This window comes from Hoplias malabaricus, chromosome 16 (assembly GCF_029633855.1).
Source record: "Hoplias malabaricus isolate fHopMal1 chromosome 16, fHopMal1.hap1, whole genome shotgun sequence".
NCBI lineage: Eukaryota > Metazoa > Chordata > Actinopteri > Characiformes > Erythrinidae > Hoplias > Hoplias malabaricus.
This window is the reverse complement of record NC_089815.1, coordinates 19,258,306-19,272,232: the sequence shown is the minus strand read 5'-3', so window position 1 is coordinate 19,272,232 and position 13,927 is coordinate 19,258,306. Positions and strand designations below refer to the sequence as shown.

Genomic DNA, 13,927 nt, shown 5'->3' with positions numbered 1-13,927 from the left:
GTAGGAAACAATTTTATTACTTTATGTTTGAGGACAAATATCTTTAAATGATGATTAGTTAAAATTAAGCATTTATAATTGTGTGAAATCTTGTATCTTATAAGCATTTATATGAATAACTAACTGGCATGATGACTCACGTGATATTTACACCTTCTTAATTCTTAAAAGTCTAACCTTGAACAGATGTGCACTTTAGGCTTTTAGCACGCTGACATTAATCACAAGGGTTAGCTTAGGAGGGCTGAAGTGTAGGGGCATGCTGTTGACCTTGAAGTGCATTAGTGAATCCCTAAATCTTACTCACAGAAGAGGAGGCATGGGAAAGAAAAGGTATATTGACAGCCGAGCTATGATGAATGTTTTTGGGGTCACGGGATGCATGTGAAACTTGCACGCGAAGAGCTGAGTACTAACGTGAAATTATGCATATTAATATACGCTAATCAGCCAGAAACGCCTCACCAGCAGGGGGACACGTCATATGGGGTATAACTGTGGAGTCAGATCTTGGAGAGGTCAGAGCTTTACGTGGAAGGGATGTTAGACTGTTTTTCATGTATTAAGTTCTCCTGGATCCAGTATTGTTAAATAAATACTTTGATTTGCTTTGAACTTCACTCGACTGGTTTCTGCGACTCTTTCGGAACGAACAAGTCTCCCCGAAGAGGGAGGGTGTATTTTGGACCTTTTGGAGATTTTCTAAATTTTAATTACTTTGAGAACGGTCCAAAAGAACATTTTAATCTTCACCCCCCAAAACCTAAAACACCCTCCCACATAGCCGAGTAAATCAGACACAGCGGTGTGATTACAATTTTAAAACCCTTGTTTAAAAAAACTGCGGGCAGAATTTAATGATCAATGATGAAGGACTAGAGGATGATCAACACAAATTGTACAGCAACAAAGGAGATACTGTTTCTGACTTTGACACATTGTGAATCTATGCCAACAATGCGGTTGGGTCTAACTGAATGGACAGTGACTGAACGAAGTGTTCAATAACTCCAACTGCACTGCTGTGTCTTGCCATACATGTTCCATTAGTAGGAAAATGTTTAATTTAGTTGTATTATGCATTCGGTCACTGAAACATACCAACCCACACTTTAAAATAACAAACTCGTTTTTGGGATTAACATTGGATAAAACAACTTGTTCTGATTTTGCTCTTCTGGAGTAGTCTTGAGCTGGGAGGGGTGAACTACCCTGAACTACCAACTCCAGGGAGTCCAGACTGGTCTTGTTCAGCTTTCCTGAGTAGTTTGTTTAGTCTGTTACATCTGCTGCATTGATGACACTCCCCCAACACAATGCCACATAGAAGATTGATAGACTGCTCTGTGCTTTCCTGCAGACTGCTTTGTTGTTACATGTCCAGTGTTCCAGAAGATCTCCCATGAACTTGTGTTTTCCACCCTCTCTAATCCCTCTTTCATGATAAATACAAAAGATGGTAAGAATTTGGCCTTTCTACAGTCCACCGCCATTTCATTTGTTTTCTAAAACTTGGTCACACACAAAAACCCTTCTGGCCCCACCTCATGTCCTGTGTTGAAGTTTGCAGACCACTTGACGTGCAAACCATCGCTGCACATTACCACTGATACCACAAATAACACTCCAGCACTTTGAAAAACAAAGAAACATGCAGCAATAGCAGAGTGGTTCACACTTGTAATCGAAATCTGTTTGCTTTAGTGCTGCTTTTGTGGAATAAAGTACATTAATGCCAGTCTCCTGCTGCTCACTTGCTCCCTCATTGTACCAACTGATGGCCACTGACCTAGTTTACCCACCATCTATCTGGTAAAATTAGATTTAGTCTGAACTCTGGTAATGAATTTTAGGTGGTTTCTTGCTTGTGATAGTTTTTCTCCAGATGTGGACAGGTTGAACTGATTTGGAGTTATAAAAATGAAGATGTACTTTTCTCAGTTGTTGTCTGTTGCACTGGTATGAATGGAACCGGAGATATGGGAAGTTTGGGTGCTGAGGGTAGTGCAGCACCTCCTGCTTTTCAGTGTTGTTTGAAATTCCACTAATATAAATGTCAAGTATATAACATTGGAATTATTTACTGTAGTTTACTAACATAAACAATCATGGCCCCTCATAAGTGTTATAAAAATTATAAAAGATAGAAAAGCCAACAATTTAGAGGAAATTCAGTTTTCCTGTTATTGGGATGTTATTAGTAAATCTTACTTTAGCCCTAGAGAACATTGTTTCTGATCCAAAGGAATAATTGGCATGTGTTTTTACTGTAGAATCTGGAGGCTGGTTGTTCAGTGACTTAATGCCCAAAATATTACAATTTTAATCTCAAAATAATTACTATATAATAATCTTAAAATATTATGATGTTGTATGAAGTTTTGTATTTTACTCAATGACTAGCTGTTGTTTAAATATTCTCTGAGTTGCTAATAGTCAGATAAGTCCCTCCCCTGCGTGTGGGTATTTTCCTAAATGGAAATCCCAGTTCCTAAAAGGAAAAGCCACATTAAATTGAACCCAGAACCAGACCCAGATTAATGAAGCTATGGACCTCTTAACAAATTTAAGAAATTCACCCATCAGCACTATGGCAGATGTGTTATGATGTCAGCAAGAACCAGCAGCCAATACAACAGTTGATAAGGACATGTTTTGTTTATTTAACACACACACACAAAAAAACCTGATGCAGGCTTGTGGTGTGGCTTAACAACTAGCCCATTCTCAAAAGTAAAAAATGAAATACCTTATTTACATTGGTTCGTATGAGGGAGTTAAATAATGAGTCTGTCTAGCTCTGTGACCTTCTTCCTGGTCACCAGCAAGTTGTAGCCCTCTGTTCACACACTGCTCTATTCCAAGGTCAGTGGTGCTGAATGTCAGCCTGTTTCCACACACAGCACCTTAAAACACAAACTGATACAAAAAAAAATCATAAATATCAAATATGAATAAACAGCCAAACTCACTTTCATTTCATCTATGGCAGAGAGATTCCCCAGACAGTGACACATCTGAAATGCATTAAGCAGAATACATGATGGTGATAATGTATGGACCTAAACAAATGCTTCGAATAAAATCTTTGTACTGTGACTTGCATTGTACAAACTTAAAGCAAGTGCAGCATAAAATTATTGGTAGATGGGTGAAGCCCAAAACTAGAAATTGCTAGTAGACCTAGATAAAAAAACTACAGATCCCGCTGTGTATTGCATTAACTGCACTGAGGCCAAACTGAAGCTGAAGCTAAACTGATTTATTTAATAGACTGATTTATTTTATAGACTTAACAATTCCCTTTGAGGATGCAGTATAATAAGGCCTACGTTTTAAAAGACCTTCACAACGTTTGTGGCTGAGGTGAAAGACTATGGCCCCACTCCAGGCCGTATAAGATGTCTGTCCATAAAAATGAAAGACACAAATGTGAGGACCTGATTGTGTCCAAAAATTTTGTCATGAGGGCAGCACACTCCTGGAACAGCTAAGGTTAATTAAAAGTTTTATTTCTGTATTCAATAGGTTAGATTTGATTAGAATGAGCTTTTTTTTATCCCTTGGGAAGACTTCTTCCCTCATCATGAAAAAAACAGTAGCAGCATGCAGGATAAGATAAAGTTAAAAACATTATAACAATTACTAAATGAAGATAAAACAAAAACAAAACTACTCTATTTAAGATAAGATAAATAAATAAATATAAATAAATAAGAATAAAATGATTGCACATTGTCCATGGCTAATGGGTAGTAGCTCCTGTTACTGCTCCTCCCATCTGTCCACCACCCCCACCCACCTGACCCCAGCAAGGGTTATACAGTCTGATGGCATAAGGGACAAAGGAGTGCCGGAGTCTGTTGGTCCTTCACTTGGGAAGGAACAGTCTTGCACTGAAGAGGCTCTCTGATTGCTGAAGACAGTGTTCAGAGGATGACAGGCATCATCCATAACGTCCAGGATTTTGTGGAGTGTTGTGTGTCACCAGAGTGCCCAGCTTCATGCCAACCACAGAGCCGGCTCGCCTGATTAGTTTTTCCAGCTTACATGAGTCCTTCTTGGAAGTGCTGCCCCCCAGCACACCACATTGTAAATAAGCATACTGGCGAATACAGACTGGTAGAACAGGAGTTTCCTGCAAATGTTAAAAGACTGTAACCTCCTCAGAAAGTACAAACTGCTCTCCCCTTTTTTGTACAGGTAGTTGGTGTATGTAGTCTAGTCCAGTTTGCTGTCCAGCTACTTCCTGAGGTAGTTGTATGAATATACAGCCCCCACCTCAACTCCCTCTATTAGAACTGGTCGCAATCTTGGCCTAGACTTACAAAAATCAATGACTAGCTCCTCAGTCTTTGAGATATTAAGCTGTTATTAGTCAGTGAAATCCCTCACCAAGCTCTGATACTCCTCCTCCTTGTTTGATTAATTAAACTATGGCTGTGTCATCAGTAAACTTCTGAATGTGGCACAGCCCAGAGTTGTAGCAGAAGTCTGAGGTGTAAAGGGTGAAGAGAAGAGGGACCAACACTGTGCCCTGGGGTGCTCCATGTTGCTGATCACAGTGTCAGACATGATGTTCTTCTGTCTAATATACTGTGGCTTGTCAGTGAGGTAACTGGAGATCTAGGCACCCCTCTTCCTGTTGAGAACAGCTTTGATTTCCTGTGTTACCCATGGTTTGTTGTTGGGATAACAGTGAATTGTCTTGGCAGGGGAGTCTAGGTAGTCTGTCAGACAGTGCCTCATCCCCTCTGTTTCCTCACCATGCACCATGTTTATCAGCACACCCCAGACCATGGTGTCGTAGCAGTCTCTCAAAGCATCTATCTTCTCTGGGGACCACCTCCTGATGGATCAAGTTGTTACTGGCTGCCTTTGGAGCAGGTCCTTGTACTGTGGCTGCAGGAGGATTAGGTTGTGATCCTACTTACCTAACTGACAATCCCCAGAAATGATAGCCTTTCACTTAGCCCCCGCCTTACAGCTCCTCCTCAGCTCCACCGGAATGGAGTGTTGTATCGCGGCTCATCCCTTTGATCTTAGAGCCAGCAGCTCCTCTCTTGAATAAGTGAGCAAACTCTCTTGGTTGCATTAAATAGGTAAAAATATCCATAATCATCTTCATCAGTGTGATGAGGTCACTAAGTCTGCCCCATAACCAAGGCTGGGGATTATGGAATCAGATTTGTGCCAAAAAGAATCGCACAAAAAAAAAATCATCTGAAACATAAAACTTAAAGTATCCAGCTCTGACGTTTGTGCTCCATGACTTTTGCGCGTGAGCTCTGAGTTCTGCGCGTGCTCTCTCAGTTTTATGTTCAAGTGCTTCAAGTTCTGCCCGTGTTCTCTGAGTTTTGTGCGCGAACTCTCTCAGTTTTGTGCGCCTGATACCTGAGTTTTGCGAGCAGTTTTGGCACAAACCTCTCGCGTGAGCGGGTGTTCTCAGGGGTACATACACGAATACTCTCTGTGATTTACTGTTTTAAAACGCTGAAATACCTGCAAAGTCCGACGATATCAATGTAGATATTGAGTAGTTTTGTCTAAAAAAATAATTACCGTGAAAACCTGTTTGTCTTACTGATCTGAGGTAAATGCACAGTAGTGTCTGTGTTTACTCAGGATAAAACAATAAATGAGCATTTATTTCTGTTTATTTGTAAAATACTTTTATATGAGTGCTTGAGCTCCTGTTCAGAATCCCGTGTACAAACGCATTGAACCTATTCCACAACGGCAATTATGATTTAAAAACTCACTTAATATTAATAAACAAGAACAGTTGAAGTAACAAAAAATATAACATTTTTAATAGTATTCATTCATTCATTATCTGTAACCGCTTTATCCAGTTCAGGGTCGTGGTGGGTCCAGAGCCTACCTGGAATCATTGGGCGCAAGGCAGGAATACACCCTGGAGGGGTACCAGTACTTCACAGGGCAACACAGACACACACACACTTTTTGAGTCACCAATCCACCTACCACAACACACCAACTCCTCACAGACAGTCACCGGGAGCGAGAATCGAACCCACGACCTCCAGGTCTCTGGAGCTGTGTGACTGCGACACTACTTGCTGCGCCACCGTGCCGCCCTAATAGTATGCAGTTTAAGCAAAAAAAGGGCTATATGTTTAAATATTAGGAAAGGGGAAATTCTATGCGAGCGATTCAGCAATGTTCACATGCGGAGTCCCAAAGCCGAAATACACACGTTTGCTGCAGTTGAGTCGTGAACAATGTCAGTGCTGAGTTGTCATTCAAAAACTCATTAGCCAATGGGAAGACACCCCTGAGAATACTCGCCCACGCAAGAGGTTTGTGCCAAAAATGCTCGCAAAACTCAGGGATCAGACACAGAACTCAGAGAGCTCTCGCACATAACTCGTGCAGCTCGCACACAAAACTCAGAGAACTCGAGCACAAAACTGAGAGAGCACGCGCAGAACTCAGAGCTCACGTGCAAAACTCATGGAGCACAAACATCAGAGCTGGATATTTTGTTTGCAAGTTATAAGTTTTATGTTTGAGATTTAATTTTTTTTGGCACAAATCTGATTCCATCTGGATTTACATTAATGAAATATACATGTATAATTACTTGCCTTGTGCCTTTGGTTCTGTTCCTGGGGGAATGGTGGCGAGTTTTCTTTCTCTCTTTATACTAGCCAAAGGGCCCACAGTGAAGTATAGAGGTGGTGACATTTAAAATCTGTCTACTGTTGTATTGTTGTGTATGAATGAAGTGCACTAACTGTAAATGCAGGCATTCAGTTGTGCAGATACACCTTGTCTAAACTCCATAGAAAAGCAGTTTATTGAATGAGCAGCTGCACATCAGCTTAAGATTACCACTCACAATGCTAAGCGTGGTTAGAGGTATATAAAGCCACCCAGCTATGGAACTACATCAAATACAATGGGTTGAAATGATGTGATGTTTGTGATCAAGAACTAATTATGGAACTTCAGCAACTGACTTCAGTAATGGCTCTTGCGGCTCAGTGCAATCATATTCTCAAAGAAACGTTCAGCATCTAGGATAAAGCTTTAGCATGTTACTACAATTATGATTATATACAATCTATATAGCACACCTGCAGCAAGGCTTGGGTTTGTGTCACCTGACTGAATCATTTAACCATATGTGAGGTTTCTGAGGCCACAGTGTGAGTATGGTTGTTTTTTTATAAGTAAATGACTCATTTCAAACCATGAGAAAATATGTTTGTGGTTAACTGCACTGACCCACCTGGTTATTTAAACTCGTCTTCCTCTTCAAAGAGAACACAAACCCTCCTTACTGCACCATGGCTCTCCTCTCTCTGCTCCTTCTGGCTGCTCTGCTGCTGAACCTCAGCCACTCTGGTAAGAGTCACTTACATATGCCATCCTTGTGTATACAGTTTGGTTTCAGGTTGTTTCATTGTCTGTTTAGACAGTAAATGTATATTTACCTCCTTAAAACCTGAGCGGTATTAACTATGTTACAAGTAAAGTTGTACGTTTCAAGAGTTTTGCAGTGTAGTTACAAGCAATCAAATCCTTCTGCATAGAAAGCAGTGGTCTTTTTCACTACACTACACACTGCAACACTTATTCATACATTACACATAGTGTCAGTCTGTTCTAATTTTAGGAATTGGTACATACTTCTGTGTTTCTACACTTATTATCCATATTATCAGCATCACTAACCATACAGGTGCATTTGTACAAACTCAGTTTCCAGAAGTTGGGATGGACCTTTTGTAAAAAGCAATAAAAACAAGAATCTTCAATTTTTTAATATTCCACTAAACCTGTATTTAACTGACAAAGGCATGAAGAAGGATTTCCAAAGATTTCTCTGACCAGCTTGATTTTGTTATGTAAATACATCTTTTGAATGTGGTGCCTGCAACACACTCCACAAATTTAGAGTGAAAACCTGACAGAACATGTGTGTAACAATATTTGTAATATAATGCATGATAAGCAGGTAAATATAAAAGGTATAAAAGGCTTTAGAACATTTTTGCAAGCAAAATATTTAATTGTTCAATAATTTATGCTGCACTTTATAAGGGGATTGTCAAAGAGTTCAAACCTAACATTTTTGGTTTGAACACATGATAGCAAAAAAATTTGGGGATTTTATTATTTATGATGATTCACGAAATCTGGAGAAATACCAGCCCATGTAAGGTAAGGATAGACACCAATGTTGAATGAGCATGAGAGCCCTTGGATTGCATGCTACAATAATAAACATGGCCACTTGATCTTGGGAGTACTTTTAAAAACTGTCGTCACTTAAGAGGCCCACATCAAGAATTTTTAAAGTTGAACAGTGTTTTGCATTACACCAAACCACATGTAGTCTAAAACAGTATCAATGTGTTACTCATTTCCATTGACTACAAATAGTATAAATATCAATGGTAACAATGTTTTGCTATTTGATAACTGGTTGTATATCATAGTGAATAACAGATCTGCTCCCTACCCAACAGAATAGGGCTTGGTTCTCCCTCTGGGAAAGCTTGAATCCCTGGGCCAGACTCCCAACACTACGCTACCATTGTAACATGATTAAACTGGAAGTTGTTCCAGACAAAAGAGTGTTTTATTCAGTTACGTACATTTCACCCAACACCAGATGAAACAGACACAAAGGCAGCTGTTGATGATGTGTTACCAACTCTAAAGTCTGCATGAATTGTATAAAAATACTTTTATTGTTACAATGAAAGTATAATTATAATCTCTCCACTTTCTCTCTTTCAGCTGGTGTTGATGTTGGAATAATAAATGGCACAGAGGCTAAACCCCACTCCAGACCCTATATGGTGTCTCTCCAAGTAAATGGGAGTCACATCTGTGGTGGCTTCCTTGTGTCTGAGAAATTTGTGATGACGGCTGCACATTGCTGGAACACGTAAGCTTTGTTTTTTTACAATGTTTCCAATACAATGCTTTGGCATTTCTGTGCTGATTAGGGAAACGTTCTTCTACACAATTACAATATTAATCATTTATTTTATTTTTGGGTCATTTCAGTGTTGTGGCAAATATTGTCCCAGAGCTTTGAATCTATAGCAATGAAAACTAAATAAGAATAAATCATAACTTGAGGTCTGTGTACTGTTCTCACCCTAAATTAACCAGCAAAAAACATAATAACCCAAGAGTGTAAAGTGTTGTAATGTCTAGACTTGTTTATAATTCATGTGTTCCTGTTTCATTGTTCCTATGTGTTGTGTCCTGCCCTGTGTTTTTATATCAATTCTGTCTTGCATTGTGTTACTGTTTTGTGGAAATCCTTTTGTGAGATAATGTAGAATTAGTCTTTGGTTTTTAGACTAGTGTTGTTTTCTTTGTTCTTTGTTTCTAAGCCTTGTTTCCTGCTTGTTTAAATATGGATGAATACAAATAAAAACACTCAAGCATCCTGCCTCCTTGCCTGCACCATTATTATTAATCAGTCATTAACTACTCCAGTTAACTATTAGAAATATCATGTTTACTCCATATAGCAACAAAATTTTTTTAAAAGCTATTAACTGTGGAAAATTTAATCAGGTTTAATGCCAATGATTCACAAAACAAGTTACTCCATAAAACATCATAAATCCTGAGGGCAGTTCAGAAGGGTGTCAGGTGTGGGGTTGAGGGCTTATGTTTGAGGCTGAAGGCCAGTGTATCTTTACCCATGTTTGCCAGTCAGTGCACACTTCTGCTAAACTCTGTGTTAAATATTGTCATTTATCTTTTGTGTGTAAATATATATTTTTATATTCTTGCTAATTATCCACATTGGAGCTAAAGAAAGGCAGTGATAACAACAAAATAAGAAGTTGTAGGAACCATGACAGAGGAGCAAAAAACATCTTTTAACAATAAATAAAAGTGGTGATCATGTGTCAGATCTTGCTACTCAGCTCAGTAGGGCGAAATAATATGATAATTATGATTATAAGTTAAGATGCTTAATATGTTTAATTATGGGTCTTGAACAAATGAATCCCATTTAAATTAACTGTATTCGATTAGCCTCCTGGACCAGATTATAGTAGAAAACTGAGGTTCCACTGTACAAGGAAAAACCTGTAACTTTCCTCAGTGTCTTCTGGGTGAATGCTGTAGAATTTTGTGAATTAATCAGCTTCATATTGAACTCTTTCTTTGAACAGCGTACCTCCACTAACAGCAGTGTTGGGAGCCCATAACCTGGAAAACAGTAAAGAAGGATCTATGAGGATGAAGGTGGAGACATACACAGCTCATCCGCATTACAATCCCATTACTCTTGACAATGATATCATGCTTTTAAAGGTAAATATATGCACTGAAACAATTGGTTATTGCTCTACTCTAATGGTGCTTTTCCACTGCATAGAACCTACACGACTCTACACGACTCAGCACGGCTCTTTTGCTTTTCCACTGGCCAAATCTGGTACCTGGTCCCTGGAACAGAGTAGGTTTTCAGTCCCAGCTCGCTCGGGGTTCCAACCATGCCGAGTAGGTACTAAATGGTGACGTATAAACCCTGCAGAGCGCTGATTGGCCAGAACCATGTCAATTACCCCCAAATGTCGAGCTCATTCAAATCCAGCACAAACTCAAATCTCTTAAATTACAGCAGCTTTCACATAGATTTTTATTGAACTCACAACAGCAGCTTGTAACTTTACCTCAAGGTGTTTTGAAGAGGTTTATATGCTTTTTAGGTTGGTGGCAGACAAAAATTTCAAGTGAAAACCAAACGTACAACAAGTAAAGAAAACTGATCTGTGAGAACTGGGGCACGGAGCCGTGTTCAGTCCAAACAACAAAAACAACACGCGAATACATGTTGAGTAAACAGTGCCTAACTTTTCCCCTGCCATTGTGGGTTTTGAAGCCAGAGATTCCTGTTAGAGAAGGATTTATAACATCACTGGGTCCATTTCACCCTGCCAGTGGAAACGTGGAAAGCTTTAAGAATGCCGTGCTGAGCTGTGTAGAGTCCAGTCGATTAGAGCCGTACCCATGAAAAGCCACATAAGTGTGCTGAGCTGTCTAGTGGCTTGAAAAAAAAAAAAGATTATTAAAATAAAAAATTATATATATATATATATATATATATATATATATATATATATATATATATATATATATATATATATATATCAGAGAACATGTCTCTCATGCTCCCAGCCTGGTTTATGGACAGAAAATTCAGTACATGAACATGATCAGTTTTGCTAGCAGTTCAGTCATGTCCAGACAGCGCAGTACACGTGAAGACCTTGGTTCATTAAGATAAAGTCATCATCATCATTTTAAAATCATCATTTCTAAATCCCACTCAGTCAATGAATTACTTTTTATTTCTGCGCATAAACATTGAGACAGTTGCAGTGTAATTTTTAAACTTTCTGACATTGCTACAGCTCAAGAAAACTGTACCACTGGGTCCAACAATCAAAACCATTCCCATCCCCAAAAAAGAGGAGGACATCCCAGTCGGTACCAAGTGCAGTGTAGCTGGATGGGGACGAACCGGTGACAATAAGTCCACAAGTAAACGTCTGATGGAAACAAATATCACAGTCACAGATTGTAAGAAGTATGATGCACTTAAACAGCGAGTGTGTGCAGTTCATCCAGGAGGAGTGTGCAAGGTAAGTAAAAATGACTGATAAATGTGTTTCTTGTTTTGATCTGACTTAGAATAATAGCTAAACTTATTTCACTATTGTCAGAGTATAACTTCTACTTGTTTTCCACACCTTCTGAGCTAGTGCTGGTCTCAAGGCTATTCTGAGCATGTTTTGTTGAAAACCATTTCCTGTAACTGGCACTTGTAAAATGTGTACTAATGATTTTTGTGAATGTTTATATGAATTTCTAGCAACTCAATGAATTAAAATCAATCTTATAACTTAAATAAACCAATTGCAAACTCCAGATGGTAAATAACGGCAGTGATTTAAACTCTGACCACTACTAGGACACTAATGCCTTTGTGTGTTTTTAACAGGGAGACTCCGGAGGTCCTTTAGTGTTTAAGAACACTGCAGTGGGTATTGATTCTTTCATTGTGGGAAAGTGTGAGACACCCTCGGGTCCAAATGGTTTTGTCAAAATATCTGCATTCCTGCCCTGGATCAGGTCTATTCTTGACCATGTGTAGCCCACGTTTAACACATGAGTAAAGCAAGAGCATTTGGCTGATTTTATTTTAATAAAAGCTTTTTTCTCAAGCATGATTTCTCTTGTCTCAAATGTTGTTTCTTATGAACTAAATGAAGCAAAAAAAGCAAACAAATGCTTTTAAACATGCACTGTGGCACTTGAATGCTTTCAGAGAAAAATGGTAATGTACAGTTATGCTTTTTTTCACTAAAAGTACAAACAGTGAAAATGTGCAGCTGTTATTTTTAGAGTCCAGTTGTGTTCCCTAAATGCACAATACAGTCTCTACCTGAAGGAGAAGTGACTCTTTGTAAACTTTCCTTATAGAGATGGAAGTATTTCAGAGTGGTCCTGGAGATCAAATGGGGCATATAAAGTCAATACAAGTTTAAAACCTCCAGTAAGCGTAAGGTACAATTAAATTCCTTAATTAAAGGTACTGAAAATGTATTCTTGATGTTACCACCACACTGACAGCAAGAGGTACTACCACAGTGACAGTTTTTCTGACAGTGTAGGGTCATGGTTTTTAAGGAATTCAGTGTTTTCTCCTCATATCTAAAACCCCATATCAGATGCAATGCTCTCCTCCCACAGTCCAAAAACACACTGTGTTAGGTGGAATGTCTGTGGGAAATTATCCACAGCTTTGAGAGTGTGACTGAATTGGTGAGTGTGTGATTCCTTCACAATGGGGAATCACGTGTAACTATTAGGAGCAACAACAAGAGAGTGGGGCTACAGACTAAACACAGGTTTAATTATTACAGTGGTGAAGGGTCATGACCTTAAATTAATATCAAATACACAATAGCACACTGAATAAGGAAAACAGACCCAGTGGAGTGTTCTCCCGGTGTCCGCGTGGGTTTGCCCCAGGTGCTCCTGTTACTTCCCACAGTCCACAAACATGGTGGTAGATGGATTGTCCACTAAAAAAGTATCCATAGGTGTGAGTGAATGTGTGTGTGTGTGTGTTTCACACTGTGAAGGACTGGCGCCCCCTCCAGGGTGTATTTCTGCCTTGCACTCAATGATTCCATGTAGGCTCTGGACCCACCGCAACCCTGACCTGGATAAGCGGTTACAGATAATGAATGAATGAATGAATGAATGACTCCAGTTGAAAAGGAACATCAACAGGTTTCTACAAATCTGGAGAAATGTGTTCATGTCTGAGTGTAAATCTTTATCATTTTAATAACATTCATAATATAATTTTGGCGGCACGGTGGCGCAGCAGGTAGTGTTGCAGTCACACAGCTCCAGAGACCTGGAGGTTGTGGGTTTGATTCCCGCTCCGGGTCACTGTCTATGAGGAGTTTGGTGTGTTCTCCCTGTGTCTGCGTGGGTTTCCTCCGGGTGCTCCGGTTTCTTCCCACAGTCCAAAAACACAGGTTGGTAGGTGGATTGGCCACTCAAAAGTGTCCGTGTGTGTGTGTGAGTGAATGTGTGTGTGTGTCTGTGTTGCCCTGTAAAGGACTGGCGCCCCCTCCAGGGTGTATTCCTGCCTTGTGCCCAATGATTCCAGGTAGGCTCTGGCCCCACCGCGACCCTGCACTGGAAAAGCGGTTACAGATAATGAATGAATGAATGAATATAATTTAAAAAAATAATATAATGCAATTTGGAATGTTCGAATATTAAATTGTATCTAATTTATTCTCTGTCTTAAAAATTGTGTGTGTAGACTCATGTGTGTGCTGTGTGTGTGATTCTGACACCAGAATGAGTCAGATTCAGCTTGTACCAGCCC

At 39.5% G+C, this 13,927-nt stretch overlaps 1 protein-coding gene across 1 annotated transcript; it reads left to right on the top strand.

Moving 5' to 3' along the window:
• Positions 1 to 7,277: 7,277 nt before the first annotated feature.
• On the top strand, positions 7,278 to 12,195 carry LOC136671672 (myeloblastin-like). The gene is made up of 5 exons (XM_066647446.1): positions 7,278 to 7,374; positions 8,776 to 8,926; positions 10,182 to 10,323; positions 11,427 to 11,657; positions 12,017 to 12,195. The coding sequence occupies exons 1-5, from the start codon at positions 7,317 to 7,319 to the stop codon at positions 12,167 to 12,169; spliced, it is 735 nt and encodes a 244-aa protein (XP_066503543.1). The 5' UTR covers positions 7,278 to 7,316; the 3' UTR covers positions 12,170 to 12,195.
• The last annotated feature ends 1,732 nt before the right edge of the window (positions 12,196 to 13,927 follow it).